Below are 16,374 nucleotides of genomic sequence, written 5' to 3' on the forward strand. Positions count from 1 at the left end.
TTTATTAACACCCAAGCACAAAGTACATTTTTTGTATTATATTTACGAGATCGTGTTATTAAACTATACATAACATGAGGGTCTTGCCAAAAACAAGCGTGTGACTTTTTCATGAATAAAATAAAATAGATAACAGTACATATTAATACATCTGTTAAATATGTATTACAAATATGTATTATCTAATGTCTCATTCTATCAATATAACGCATTTTAATATACTAGTATATTACAGAAGCGTAGTATAGTCTAAATTTTGCCTAAAATAAGTTGACAAGCCAGATGAAGCACTTTTTCTACATTTAATTCACTTTTACAATATATTTTTATTATTATAAAGTGTTCCTAAATGCTGATACTGAAAAGCGTATATCTTTTGTACTAGCGAAACTATTTCTTTTGCAATTAGATTAAAATTCTTTGCTTTCGAAGAAGCCATGGAGTTCCATTAAAATAAAATAATAATAATTACTTTTGTAAGCGCTAATAAGTAAAAAGAAGCAGTTGCTTTTCTAAATAATAATAATAATATTATTAACAATGGATGCAAAGTTTCGAATTTTTTAATCGTCAGTTTCCAATGTTACCTTATGTACGTTTTTGATCTCTGATTTCTAGTTCCAGCGGTGGAGCATTGCACCCATCTTTTCACTTTGTTATGATATCTCGAAGACGGAAAATTCCTATAAAACATACATACATAGCTAGCTGCAAATATACATAAGTACGATAATATAAACCAAAAGAATTCGCACTCTGAATAAACTTATTTTCTTGCAATCTTTCACCTTCTAATTATCTTTTTACTACAGTAGCCTGTATTACAGTTATTTTTGTTCGTACTTTGTCAGTTTTTTAGGGCTAAAAATGATAAATGCGGGTCTTAAGGCAGTGCTTCGTGTTTCACGCCATCAAAATGCACCTTTTGACACATTAGAGCCCCAATTTAATAGCCTTTTCCTTTAGATTTTCCACAACACGCTACTACTAATCTAGCTTGCCAGATTTCTTAAGCTATTACCTGCATACTACTAAAATGTTGCTGAACGAAAATACCTTTTCTAATACAATTGTGAATATATATCAGACATACGAATGGCTCTTTTAAAGAACGTATGAAACAACACAATACGACCCTAAAGTAACCTGTCCAGCATTTGTTTTTCCATATACAAAACGATCTTCGTTTGATTTTCGGTAAGTGTTTAGTGTTTTTGACTTACATGTCGTTATCAGCACAACAAATTCTCATGGTAATCAAGAAAAACACAGCAGCTCCAATTTGTAGCCATGCTCGACCCATATTAGGACACCTTAAAAAAAAAAGAAGAAACTAAATAAAATCTGCCTGCATTTTGGATCAATTTTAATTTTACCACCCCTAGTTATGTATATGTAGGGTTGTTAGTTCAAAAACTTTTTCAATGAACCGCGTATTACATCTTATGTGGTGTGTCTAACAAATCAAATAACCCTTGATTAATTTGGTAAAATAAATTCGTAAAATCGTGTAGCCTAAAGTAGCAAATTAATTTTTGTAGTAGTACCTGCATTATGAGTCAATTTTAATATTACCACCCCTAGTTATGTATATGTAGGGTGTTAGGTGAAAAACTTCTTTAATGAACCGCGTATTACATCTTTTGTGATGTGTCTAATGTGTTCATAGTAAATAGGAAAAATTGACCTCATCTTTACAATTATTGAATAACATGTTTACTAAGTTATGTATTGGTAACATAGATTTCATAATACATATAGGAAGATTTGGTTTCAGAAAGGTCGAAATCGTTGATGAAAACACTTAAAATGGTTAAATATTTTTATAAAAGTACAAGTGGTTTTGTTAGCTAAATTCATTTGTTAATTATACATGTAATTTTGTTGAAAACGGTCAGTAAGGTTGATAAATATTTGCTTTTTTACGTCGATGAAAAGATTTAGTTTTCCATGGAGAAAACATCCAATATTTGTTTTTAAAACTGGCCATTCTAATAGCTACCCATTTAAGAAGTAACTATGCTTTTAATTTAGTTAAAGCAGTATTGTAAGATTTTCAATCATAGTAAAATAGAATGATCCTTTATATCAACCAGTTTGTTCATTTTTTAAAAATAATTAAATTTAAATAAACTGTCTACAATTTTAATGTTCGAAAACTGGCTCATCTAGTCCATAAAAGTAGCTAGACACTATTTCAGCGAAGGCTTGTAGATTTAATGGTGATGATAATGATACCTCTTAAAGAAATTGTAACAATAAAACAACCTAGAAATGATTTGCATACAAATGGCTTCTATTTTATAAAGGTTGAGTCGTACATTAAATTTAATGTTCGGGAAGCTAAAAATGCATATTTAAATTACATATTTTTATTTTGGTTATAAAAAACTTGCAATTCCATTTGCATTTATTTCCTCTTTATAAGTTGTATTTACTTTTCTTCTCTTATACCTACCCGTTTTAATTAGACCTATTTAAATTGTTTGATTACGTTTTTTATGTCTACTGTGAATTCAAGGATTTAATTAATTAATATCTGCTATTTTTAACTCCGATGTAAGAAATGCAATTTGCACAATAATTTTCTAGCAAACGACTTGTAGGATTTTCACGGTTTTCATTTCTGTCATACGTCTGCCTACGTATAAAAAGGTTTTGGCCAAACAAGATGGAACTATGCCAAATTAGAAATACTTAATTATTATTCACTAATATCCTTGTATTGTACGATTAAAGTTCCTTTGTACAACTAATTGTAACATTTCTAATGAAGTTTTTAAATATTGATTCAATAATGATGCACATTTAGTACATGTTTATCAGTATTGACCATCTATTCGTAGCGAAACATCTTTCCAGTTTAAAATCAAAAGTTTAATAGTTCTTCAACTCAATTTCAAAACGAATAACCACATATTGAATGTTCATCAAACAATTTACATAATTATTTAACACACTGATGTTCTTTCTTGTTATATGCATAGACAATTATGTCTTTCTTTAACCACTATTTCTGAGACAATCATTACGTTGAAGCAATTATCACATTCTTATTTTATTTTTTTTAATAGTTTTGGTCACTTTTGTAATGGTTCTTCACAATATTTGTGGACATAGATCGGGAGAAAGTTGGAGTTGTCCTTATTAAAATTAATCGCTGTAATATCATCAACAATCTAATGTCGTTAAAAAAAAGCATCTGCAGCATATAATTACCAACAATGTAATGAGTATAAAAAGTGTACAAAAAAAAAGAAAAATTAGCATATTGTGATCGCAAGAATAATTAAGTTGACGTCAAAAATGCAATCACAACTTAAATGACGGGTGCTAGTTTTTAACAAATTAAATGTTAATTATCTTATTTTCTACTACAACTCATCAAATTTAAATGAGAAACGATATCATTAAAAGTATTCACTTTTCTTAAAGTGAACTGTAGTACATATATACATCAATTATTTGCACTGTCTTATTGTATTTATACAATTTGTTAGCATGCTTTTAAGTTCCTTTTTGTTTACACCTTTCCTTTGCTAACGGATTTCTATACGTAATTATTTAACTAAAATTAAGTTTAGTTTCTCTTTTACGTATACAGGATCAGAGAAGCATTAAGCTCAAAAGAAATTAATTCTGGAGACACAGAATTTTACTTAAATATCATTTTTAATTTAATTGGGATGCCAAGGAAGATGAAGGATTGTTCCAGTTAAATCAAAATTACTTGTATATGAAATAAAATTTATTGATTGCCTATATTAGAACAGTAAGACAAGAGCTCAACAATAAAAATCAGAATCAACATAATCCTTGCGGCGGGCATAATAATACTAAATTATTTACAAATGAATGCCTTCTTTTTCCAACAGTTCCTTGTTATCACGTCTGTAGTTACCTTCGGGATCGTACAATTGTTCGAGTTTCTTGAATTGTTCTGGTTTGTTCTTCACAAGGAATTGGACAACTTTCTTTGCACCTTCCCTCTGCTTTTCGCTGCATCCTCCACACTTGTTCTTTAAGGCCTCAGGAATGTCCTCTATGCAATAAGAAAAATCATCAATACATTCAAAATTAATCGACGAATATAGGAATAACAAAATATACAAGTTTATTAAGTTAAATATGACATATAATTATTGATCGTTCTTTTATATTCTGAGATTCAAATGTGAACTTCTTTGTTGATTTATTTTAATTTCACTGTGGTCATTTAAGGCAATCGAAATTCTACGTATTACAAACAGAATTGCAGTAAGTTTTTAGTCAGAATTAATTATTTTTCTTGTCATCCACTTCGAAATTTCAGTTCAGTCGGAAAATGGAAAGGAAAATTTTGAAATGCAGGAGTTCTTTGAAGGATATGCATTACATATGCATGTGTATATTTATTATTAACAATTTATTATAATATTTTTAATGAAAAACTAAAGGCGTACTTACTTTTGAGTTCTTCGCCGTCAGGGGTGCATTTTCCCTCGCCGGTTAGACACTTGAAGTAGTTGTTGAAAAGTCTCTCGTTTTGGAGAATTTCATCCAGGTCAATGTTGTCGTACTTGGTGGTGAACTTAACGCCATCGGGAGCGGCATAAACCACTGCCATGGCAACGGCCAAAAGCGTAACAATTGCAAAACTTTTCATTTTTGATTTTTTTTTTTAGAAACTTGTTTTCTTCTTTCGGTTTCAAAGCACACTATGATTCGATGGTACGGAGTCTTCCGAATTTATAGGTATCTAGTGGTTTTTGAAAATAATAGAGTGGAGGAAAGGACCAATGCCAACACGAATAATAATTTGTCATGTTTACATTCATACGTCATAGATTCTGAGTAGTCAGGGTCACGGTTATTTTTTTATTCATCTCATATACGAGGGTGGATTGATAAGTTTCCGGCCTAACCAAGAGATGACGCCACTAGGCCTACCTTGAGGTGAATTCTATAGTACCATCCTTGGATAGCTTGTAGCTATAGTTTCAGCCCGATCTCCTTGCTAGTGTAGGTTTGACAGCACGCTGAACAAGACGCCTCTGTGGTTTTCGTAAAAATGGAAAAGCAGGAAAATCGTGCTGTCATCAAATACTTTTATTTGAAGGGGTTAACGCCGAAGGAAATTAAAAAAGAGATGGACTCAACACTGGGGACATCCTCCCCGTCATATTCAACCGTTAAGCAGTGGGTTTCCGAGTTTAAAAAGGGTCGTGTGAGCACCTCTGATGGGCCTCGCTCAGGACGCCCCGTTGAGGTCACAACTCCAGATATGATCGAAAAAATTCATCAAATAGTGCTGGGAGACCGCAGATTGAAAGTGCGTGAGATAGCTGAGACCTGTAAGATGTCATATGAACGTGTGATTGATGCCGCACCCTCCTTACTCTCCAGACCTAGCCCCGAGTGACTATTTTCTGTTCCCTAATCTCAAAAAATGGCTTGGCGGTAAGAGATTTGCGGACAATGAAGAAGTAATCGAAGCTGTAAATGGTTATTTTGAGGAGCTTGACGAATCAGTCTATAGAGATGGCATTAATAGACTGGAACACCGCTATGAGAAATGTATCAGCCTTGGAGGAGATTATGTTGAGAAATAAAAAAAAAAAATTTTTAAAAACCTTGTTTTTCTTGGTCAGGCCGGAAACTTATCAATCCACCCTCGTATTACAGGTACTATGTATATCTACCTGTGTTTAATCGATCTTAATTATTGTTTTTTTTGCGTATATTGTGTCGATATTACGTACTACTAAAGTTGCTGCATAAGAAGCTTGCCAATAAGAAAAAACGCTATAAACAAATAATGTGAGACAGCGTTAGGAGTTCATGAGGAAAATTTTTCGAATAAATTTTCACAATAGATCTGAAAAAATTCCGCTGTTAAAGTCAAGGGTTTATACACATTTACATGCTGTATATCCGGCCTGCATATCAAGTTCCACTTCTTTGTGTTTATTGCACCTGCTTGTTTTGATATTTTCCAGGAAGAGAGATGACGATAATTGAGTAACTGAATACTGCCGTAAATACAGAAACAAATTGTGTGGAAAATAATATTTAAATCGTATTTTATGTTTGGAAAATAGTCAGATAGGTACTAAATCGTAAAGAATTTAGTTATAAAATTTACTTTGTTGAAATTCATCAAATAACAAATACTTAATTAATGTAACCGCTAATATTCAATGGGTTTTTGCTTTTTGTGTAGTAGAAATTTTTGTTCACTTGAAGAACTGTTTATAGTGGCTTAAATGTTTGTATTGCATGGATACATATTCAGCCCTGAGTCACCCCCTAAGTGATTGTGACAGAAAACTGATTTCACACAACGCAGTAGCAGAAGCAATACCCTAAAAATGTCGTCAAGTTTTATGGCTATAGATAGAAGCTTTTTGTTGCATGATAGCTAATAAATAATACATTGAAAATAAGTGCCTATAAACAATAAGTTTATTAACTTTACTATAATCGAGAAGCTGAAATAAAATTGTTGAATAAATTACCAATTAGTTCATTAACAGATACACTTTTCCTAAAGGAAGGGTTTTCTTTGTATCAAGAACCGAAATTGGAATAGGCAAAGTTTTGTAGTCGTATTGCACCTAATTAAAGTCAAAGTTAATTTTCGGTTGGTTTATTGCACGCCGCTGTTAATCCAGCATTCATCTCGCACTCTTCTGTTTAATTATTTTAATTAACGTTTTCATATTACAAAAGAACCGCTTGCAAATAGGTAGTACGAAAATGAAATAAATATAAGTAAATCCATAAAAAAATTATCTTCCAAATTATTTATTATTTTTGTCATATACTTTGAGATAAAGTAGTCAAAGGTATGTTTTTGTTTTGCAAGGACATTGCAACCAAAGAACAATTATAAGAAGTATATTTCGCTATAATGGGTACCACAATGAGAAAACAGTTTCATTTTTTGGAGCCAAGGTTATGCAGATAATTAATTTCACTTATTTTTTTAAACGTATCTCATACTGAAGTTCACGTATCTATTATTTTAATTCTATAACCGTAAAGCAGACGACCTGCAATAGAAATTAATAAAACTGCATGGGGGTCACCAATTCGAAAAAAAAACTTTCTTAATATGCAACTTTATACCTACAAAACTGACCTCTAACATACTAACAGACCAAACTGCTTATGGACTCTATTGCTTCGAGGCTATTACTTCCTTCCTGTTTAAAAACATTTTAAATGAAATAAATCTTAACTCAACGAACATGTCATAGCTACACATATAAACATTGAATTCAATGTTAAGTATCTATCTAACTATTTTTGTTAAGAAATAAAAACGAAGGTACTAGAACAGGAAGAGTTCTTTGAAAAGAGAAAATACCGATCGTAAAAATGAAAAATACAGTAACAATATTCCTGGAATATATATATAGTTCAAAGTCTTGCTATCGGTTCTATTTCATTCTATTTTTCTTTTGCAAATATTGGATAGGAAATCCCTGAGATGGCACACCTACATAAAACGAGCAAATCGTTGTTCTGTTTATTGTATTATTCATCAAAGGCTGCATCTCAGTGAAAATTGAAAATTTCCGTGAAAAATGATTCACTAAAGGAACGCTAGGGAATTATTTCCAAACATTAGGAAAAATGCTGAATCGTTAACATGATAAACAGAGATTTATAGTTGGTTTTATGTTTGCTTTGTTTACGAATTGCTGTATTAGAGAAGATTTCTGCCTTTATTAAAACAGTAAATCCTTGCATCCGTTTAAATAATACACCTACGATGTACTTTGGAAGCATAAACGGCTGTAATGGCGAAGACTGCATACGAATGTGGGCCAATGCGATACCCATAAAATGCAAAAATACGTAAATATACCTATGTAACAACCATTAGAATAGTTAGTTCTTTTATCAGGCAGATATCACACTGCAAAATTGCAATTGTCTTCATTTAGACGTACAGCGAGGCTGAATTACAATGCTAAAATAATTTGCATTAGGAAATTTAGATTATCCTTCACGTGTCAGTCTAGTGGATGCGAATAAACAAAAAATAACTGAAGATTTGTTTTTATAAGTTTAGATTTTTTTTGTTTGCAATCGACGAAGATTTCTTACTGAAAATTAGTACCTATATATAATATAAATATTCGCGTTATTGTGGTTTTCATCAATTTTCTTTATTTAGAAATTGATTTGAGGGGCTGATAAAAAAATCCTGTCATCAACACTTTTTTGCATTAGATTTCTTATAACTGACGTAAGAAAAATCGACATCAATACTTTGCCTATTGTGCACAAACTTAAACAAAAGATGTAGCATCGTGATACAGATGGCGTTTACTGCGCCATTTGTACGATTTTCTTAAACTAAAAAGTTAACAAGTACAAACTGGACCACACTGGAGATGTAGCCTCCATCAGGATAAATATAAGACGGAAATGACCAGTTTGGTAACCTCTTCAAGTAGCTTTTTCCCCTTACAGGTGGAATATTTTTTTCGAATTTAAATGGGACCACCCTTGAGATATAGCCCATCCAAAAATCGGTTCACAATTGACTAAGAATTAGAGAAATACAATCAAATTGGAAACCTCAATTTTTGAAGTTGGTTGAAAACATGGGTAACAACCTAAACTGTTCCAATAGGAAAATTACAATACAAAATAGATAACCTTGATTGGAACGTTTTTCTTCATGCATAATAATACAGACGTGACGTTAATAGTTTTTGTGTATGTTTTACAATATTCTCTAATGAAGGACCTGGTAAATAATCATTCCTCTTCATATAAGAACATACATCGTCGTCAAACAAGGAACTATTTGAGTAATGGTATACTTAATTTTTTAGGTGTGTCGACAACTACGATATTCAAAATTATTAGCTGGTTGCTAGGGGGGCTTAATCTGGTGCTAATGCGTATTCGCGGGTATGGTAATAATACCGTTTTTACAGCAATTAATTAAGTCAGGTACTCACGATAATCTTAATAAGAAAAAAGTAGATGTATTTATATGTAGCTGTATCGAAAATGTAAGTTTGTGTTGTACGAAGCCATCTATCTTTTTTCTTATTACCTTTATAAGTATTTACCGACTTGAATGAGTCATGAAATTAATTATTTCGAAATGTTGATGATGATGCAATTTACTTTTGTAAAAATACAACAAAAAAAAAAACGTTTTAATGCAGAAGACAACTTTAAGATTATTGATCACTATTATTCACTTAAAGCTTGATTTTCACTTCGTTAGGAATACATTCAATCCGTTAGGTACCCAGCAAAAAAGGGGCTTTTTTAGTAAGCAAAAAGGACTAAAAATTAATTCTTTTAGTATCTACAAACTTATGAGTGTTTATACATTTTAAATGAAAGATATTATAGTGACAGTAATGATAATATTTTATTTTCCCGTTTCGCTTGTTTCTCATCTTCTTTTTCCAGTAAAAGGGTAGTAACTGCTAAATTAATAAGCGAATATTTTTTAAACATTGCCACGAAAACCTGCTAACCTAAAAAATTTCCGAAAAACTGACGGACGGCTTCTGACAGATAGTGTGAATCAAGCCTTATTTGTAAAATTTTAAACAAATTGAAAAATAACGTTTGGTTTCAATAAAATGTAAACAAGAAACAGTACAGAACATATCTCAAAATACGTAGACTTTTAAATCTTCGTACCCTAGGAGAAATAACTTTGCTTTTACGAAATGTGAATGCACCAGAAAGATCAATTTCAACACGGAGGTAATTTACACTTTAAACTCGCAGTTTCATTCCCGTTGGAAAAAGAAGCAGCATGTTGTTTTTTGCATGTAATTTACGGTTAAAAACGCGAAAAGCAGAAGCTACTTTCATATGAAAGAAGAAACTCTAATGGGTACTTCTACATCACAAATTTACAGTTTCTTTCACGTCTTTTTGAACTTTACACTCCACTCAGTCTTACCTACCTATTGATTTTTATCTGGGTTACAAAGAAATGCTACTCTTTTAGCATATGTTTTAGATACCTATAGTACCATGAAAAAGTTTTAAGGATCCATATAAATATATATAAATATACTTGCATACATGTACTCGTTAAAAGTTATGAAAGTTAGGGCATAATTTTCTTTCTAGATTGTATCACGTTTATCATGGGGTAACCGAAAGATATGAACCCATTATCTGGTGCTTCCGTAGCCTTTTTGGTAATTCAGCGCCAAATGTAACACTTAAGCAATTACGTACAGTACATCTATTTTTTCTTCTTATTACTCTGAGTGCTTTCAAACTTTTCGGCAGCCATTTACACTTAGCCACACTTAGTAAAATTAAATATTTTTATTTACTTGATAAGGGTTGCCCAGATCGATAAATTTCATACATTTTTGCAATACCTTTTTCCCCCAGGCGAATAAAGGATTACAGAAAAATTGTCCTTAATTTCATAAAGAAAAAAAAATGAAAAATCTGTAGAAATATAAAACAAAGAAAAGCGCATGATCGGATTTCTTTTAATAAAAAGAAATCACTTTTGCGCTCAGGATCGGTTAATCTAGAAATTTGAAAAAGATTATTAAAAGTGTGTTTGAACGTGGACGGTGGGCACTGCTGAAAATTTGACGTGTTTAAAATGTTTTACTATAGGAATATGTTAAAAAAAGCTTCAATAATAAGGTTAGAAATAAGGAAATATTAGAAAAAGTAGGAGAACAAAGGGTTCAATAGAAGTCAATTGGCGGGAGAGATTACTTCAGACATGAAGGGCTAATTAGAGACATATTAGAAGCAGAAACGGGAGTTAAGAGAGGTTAAGATAATTACTGTTCGCAAAATAGAATGGACTGAAGGTGCATGTCTAAGTAGTTTGAGGGCTGAAAATCCTACGATAAATAATGTGATATATAACTCATAAGGGTGTAAATTATCTCCCTCAGCAAACATATCAATTGTAGTTTGATTGCAGTCACTTGCATTTATTAAAGCTGACACCCTTTTACGGAAATAAGTCGTAAAGTAAGTCGAAATCAGTTTGAAGCAAAATGGCATTTACGTCAGCAAAATTTTATAGTTCCAGTTAAAATGCAATGTGCAATTCACTGGAATCGGTAGGAAGAAATGCGCCATTTAAATTGTTGCGCATAGAGGTATTCTGAATTAGATCTCGTAAATAATTTTCTTGATGAAAAGTTGTTAATTAGAAAGCTAAAGTGTCTTAATTAATTACATACAACGAGAGGATTCGTTAGTTAAATGTGCAATTTGCGATTTCGTGTTCGGTGTACCTACATTGGTACAAAAAATACCTCAAGAAATATATGTAAACATAAAAGATCCAATCTGATACAATTATAATGTGGTTTCTTAAAATAACAATTAAAATTTTACGATTTACTGACATACCTACATAATACGTGCAAGGGTTCTATCAAAAATAGTTCCATAACTCATAATTAGATATTACATTAATCAATATCATCATCATCATAAAGTCGTCAGTCCTAAGACTAGTTGGACACGTACCTCCACTCTTTCCTATCCTGAGCTAAACTTCGCATTTCCCTAAAACTAGAACATCCCGCATCCTTAACTATTTGCGAACAGTAATCTAATCTAGGTCCACCACTACCCCTCCTAACTCCTGTTTCTGCCTCTAATATGTCTCTGACTAGACCTTCATGCCTAAGAAGGTGTCCTACCAACCTATCTCGCCTATTTTTTATTGACTTCCATAGAGTCCTCTGTTCTCCTATTCTTTCCAATACCTCTTCATTTCTAACCTTTTCTACCCACGATATCCTCATCATCCGCCTATAACACCACATTTCGAACGCTTCTAACCTTTTCTTTTCCGCCGCTCCCACTGTCCATGTTTCGCACCCGTACAACGCCGTGCTCCAAACATACACCTTTAACAACCTTTTTCGAATTTCTAAATTAACCGTTCGCGAGCATAGAAGTGACTTCTTTTTATTAAAGGCGACACGACCCTGCGCTATCCTCTGCTTTATATCCCTACTACTCCTTCCATCCTCACTTATCTGACTTCCTAGGTATCTAAAATCAGCCACTTCTTCTAATTTTTCGTCTCCTATCTTTATATTCGCTCTTTCCCTACTTTTTCTTCCCTTGCATATCAGTATTTTAGTTTTACTTTTATTTATTTTCATACAGTACTGATCTGTCAGTACCGCTTCCATTTTATTTAAAGCTATCTCTAGGTCCTCCTTGCTAGATGCTAATACTGCTATATCATCTGCAAATCTAAGCATACTAATCTTTTGCCCTTGCACATCTATCCCTACAGTTGTACTGCCTTTAATGATGTTGGTGGCGTCTTCGATGTATAGATTAAAAAGTAGCGGTGACATTGTGCATCCCTGTCTGACTCCCTTCCTAATATTTACGTGAGATTTCCTTGATCTATGTTGGTTCTACCAAACGTTCGGTAAACTTAGGCATCGTGGAACGTAAAAGTAGAAGAAACAAAAGAAGAAGTTTATGTAGTTACAGTAGGAGTATGTACATTCAGAAATAAATTAGGACAAGGTCAATATTTTACACCACTGATCCTGGTAGTAATAGGAAAATAAAACTACATTTAACAGTAGGTTTTAATTAAATGCGTAAATCATTAAAATCATGCATAAACAGGAATTAAAATTTCAAATGAGGACCTAACAAACTGCAGATGTTAATAAAGTGCAAAAAAAATATATATTGAATTGTGGCGACAGCTTGGCGCGAAAAGTGCGATCGATATAGAAATTCTAGGACTCCGCCAGTTCGTGACTGCCGTAGCTATGACTACTCAAAGAAACAACACTATAATTAGATGTTTAAATCATTTTACTCCCATTTGTAGATTGCATTATAAGCGACTTCTTATTTGACCTACAATTTTACCTCCTTTTGAACTGAGACAACTCTTATAGAGACTTCTTGGATTCCCCCTTGTCGTTTTCGTCATTCATTAGTACCTACTCAATGTCCACGAAAATAAAAGAAATGAAATTTCAATTGATCTAAATTCAAAGTCCTACAGAAAATAACACATGTTGGAACCACACTAAGTCCATTTATTTGTATATTTATATTATCTTTTGTTAATAATAATCGGCCATTAAATAATTCCTTGAAACAGAATTGATTCCAGAAAATTAAAACATCTTTTTTTTTTTTAATTTGACAAGGCGCTGCTCGCACAGTTACCCCCTAATACCCTAATAACTTAGTTCATTAAATGAAAGAAGCAAAATTCTTCATTAAGGGATTTTCATTAGATAATATTTTTGCTGTGAAAGCAATGTTTGTTGCATTAAATAATTAAAACTAATCTAAATTAATACAAAATGTACCTCAGGGCAATCAGTCATCCTAATTAATGCCAGGGAGGCATATGAAGTCCTTTTCGGGCAGGATTTACCCTATTTACGTCATTAATATTTCAAAAGAAGTTTGTAAACTGGAGACCCAAGTAAATTACAAAGCAAGGGAAAGTTTGATAATGTGGTAATTCAAAGGGTTAACAACTAGGGACCAGGAATCATAAAGTAACCGTCGAATAGAAAACAAGCCTTTGGTTATCCTGGGAGAGTTATAGAAATTTAGATTGGAGTTGACAACAAAAAGGCCTAGTTGCAATAAATTTCTGAAAATGAACTTAATATTCTTTGTTTTACTTATCATTTACCTTATCAGCTAAATATACGTTCAATAGACAATACATCTTCTTATGAATATGACTTAAGATTTCCAAACTTGGGAAATCATAATTATTTTTCCACGTGTATATCGATAGGCAGAAGGAGATAAGCGCAAGCTCTCAATCAACCGATAACCCTAAGTGAAATAGATGAGAAAATAAACAAAATGTACTCAAAAGGTTTGTTCTGTCTGTTCTTTATAATCTTTAGGCTTGGAAAAAACGTAATGATTATGATAAAAGTAATCGATCTTTAAGGTGTAAGATATTTTAATTAATTTTTTCATAAAAAAAAATCTACCACAATAAATAATAATTAATATTTGAAAGGATTGGATTAATTGATAGGTAATAGTGTGTAATTATTATAGGTTATAAGTTATTATAAATTTTAGGAATTAAATCTTTTGTAATTCGCTATTTCTTTGATAATAATAATATCCGATAGAAACAAATGCAAATATTTTGTTATAGAGCTATGTTAGGTTATTGTACCCCCAGTTTATTCTATTTTTCTTGGCTCTATTTAGTAACAAAGCGCTTGTTTGTTTGTCTAAACGAATCAAAGACCTTAGATATAATTTTATCAGTCATTATTTGTGCATGTTTCAATAATAATCTACGAACGGTACTAAAAACTTTTAATCGTTCAAATAATTGGAGGCTAATTCTCGTAACACAAACTAATGAGCAATTTAATTACCCCTTATAAAAATGTAATTACATGTAGGCTTACATGTTATATACAAATGAGACAGTAAAGTAGACAAATTATGTTTAACCTTTAATAGAGATTATAAAAAAATTAACAAATTATTAGGAATTAAAATTGTCAGGTGACTTCGTCATACTTACCATTATCAATCAGCGGTGCCAAGCATACCTAGTAAACTTAGCGCTTGCTGTCTTTCGCTATTGATTCATTCTTGCCCTGATCCTAACCAACCCTGAAACAATGCCAAAAATGTAAATATCCTGGTGGGGTATGAGCGATTACAGACTGACAATGTAGAGTAAAGTTTTTGACAAGCTTTTTAGTATAGGTATAGTGGAAATCATGGACAAGAAAATGCACTGTATATCTACATATAATCCTTAAATACTAAAATAAGGATAATCTGACAAGAAAATATATTTAGAGCTTTAAGGCCTGGAAACTAACACGATGTTAGAACTTTTGAGCAAAGATAAATTGTAAATCCGTTTAGCCTTTAGAATTTTTTTGAAATTATGCATCCTGTAGGTACTATGTAAACTATCCTGAATCGCAACTGTTAAACATTGAAGCCTTCGTGTCCATTGAAGTAACTACATTTAACTTAAACAATTTAATTCGAAATAATTCTGAAATTACCTTAGTATTCTTTAAATCCAAATATTTATAATAAAATGTAGCTTATGGTTTCACTAATGCAAAATAAAGGACACTCAAAACAAACTAAATCCTGTATTTTCTGTCGATTGACTGTGATGATACTACTAAAAAGTGTTGGCACTCTTTTAAATATGAATAACATTATATATTTACTTATAAAAAAATCAAAGATAATGAGAAAGTACTTAAAAATATCTGTTGTATACTAGCCTGCAGATAATTTTTTTCGTAGTCTCAATCGAATTGGTGATCGAAAAAGTTTGAAAAAATTATCGCAGTATGTCTACTTGCCGATGAAAGTAATTGTTGCAATTTTAAACTAAATTCCTTCAGTGTTAGTGAAATATGAAAATTTATCGCATGGTTGATAATCAAATTCTTAGAGAAATTTCTCGAGGGTCGCTGCTACCTTAACTGAAAATGTTTATATCTGGCGTACAATAATTTAATTTTTAAATGGATATTTTCTCATTTCGTTCTCTTTAACGAGTTGCTTTAGATGTAATTTAAGATATCTCAGAGTTTGGATAATTTTAAAGCATTTCGTGTATACTGCTGTTAAATTTAAAATGTCTTGCGCCTCCACCAAAATTTAAAAAGTTACAAGTATCGTATTTTAATTTAATTTCATTAAATTAATATAACAAATGGTTCGTTTTTTAATTTGACAAGGCGCTGCTCGCACAGTTACCCCCTAATACCCTAATAACTTAGTTCATTAAATGAAAGAAGCAAAATTCTTCATTAAGGGATTTTCATTAGATAATATTTTTGCTGTGAAAGCAATGTTTGTTGCATTAAATAATTAAAACTAATCTAAATTAATACAAAATGTACCTCAGGGCAATCAGTCATCCTAATTAATGCCAGGGAGGCATATGAAGTCCTTTTCGGGCAGGATTTACCCTATTTACGTCATTAATATTTCAAAAGAAGTTTGTAAACTGGAGACCCAAGTAAATTACAAAGCAAGGGAAAGTTTGATAATGTGGTAANAATTCTAACTGTCTTTCATAAGATTATTACAAATAAATTTTCATGCTATACAGAGGTAGTTGATAGTAGCAACTAAAACGTTTTAAAGGGATATAAAACTAATCGGTTTTTCTAATTTACTAAATGGGAATTACTATTGTATTTTTGTCTCCATTCCTTGCCTAAAAAGTGGATTTAATTTTCCACTTTGTGTATTTATTTTATAAGGATGAAATGGAAGAAAAACATACTCCTACTACATACTACCTAAACGTCTTAAATAGCAAATGTGCCTACTGCAGTAGTCGATTAAAAAAGTAAAGTTTTACTTTGCAGTTAATCCTAACAT

At 31.7% G+C, this 16,374-nt stretch overlaps 2 protein-coding genes across 8 annotated transcripts in view; both read right to left on the reverse strand.

The window, feature by feature from the left end:
• The window catches only part of LOC108738637 (glutamate-gated chloride channel), a 37,067-nt gene that overhangs the window by 16,015 nt on the left and 4,678 nt on the right, over window positions 1–16,374 (reverse strand). For 4 of the 7 annotated variants that reach the window (XR_001938012.1, XM_018472147.1, XM_018472145.1 and 1 more), the window contains exons 2-4: window positions 14,531–14,622; window positions 1,224–1,313; window positions 588–683 (exon numbers count right to left, since the gene is read on the reverse strand). Coding sequence is in view for 6 of the 7 variants with exons in the window: in XM_018472147.1 (XP_018327649.1) it covers window positions 588–683; window positions 1,224–1,303 (176 nt within the window). In the remaining variant the exon portion in view is untranslated. Of the gene's footprint in view, window positions 1–587; window positions 684–1,223; window positions 1,314–14,530; window positions 14,623–15,029; window positions 15,157–16,374 lie in introns of those variants that run through there. The other 3 variants (XM_018472150.1, XM_018472149.1, XM_018472146.1) reach the window with 2 other exon arrangements.
• LOC108738641 (ejaculatory bulb-specific protein 3) lies at window positions 3,731–4,720 on the reverse strand. Its single transcript, XM_018472152.2, has 2 exons — window positions 4,447–4,720; window positions 3,731–4,042 (listed from the first exon to the last, which is right to left on the reverse strand). The coding sequence occupies exons 1-2, from the start codon at window positions 4,643–4,645 to the stop codon at window positions 3,846–3,848; spliced, it is 396 nt and encodes a 131-aa protein (XP_018327654.1). The 5' UTR covers window positions 4,646–4,720; the 3' UTR covers window positions 3,731–3,845.

The sequence above is a fragment of the Agrilus planipennis genome, unplaced genomic scaffold (genome assembly GCF_000699045.2).
Source record: "Agrilus planipennis isolate EAB-ADULT unplaced genomic scaffold, Apla_2.0 scaffold135, whole genome shotgun sequence".
NCBI lineage: Eukaryota > Metazoa > Arthropoda > Insecta > Coleoptera > Buprestidae > Agrilus > Agrilus planipennis.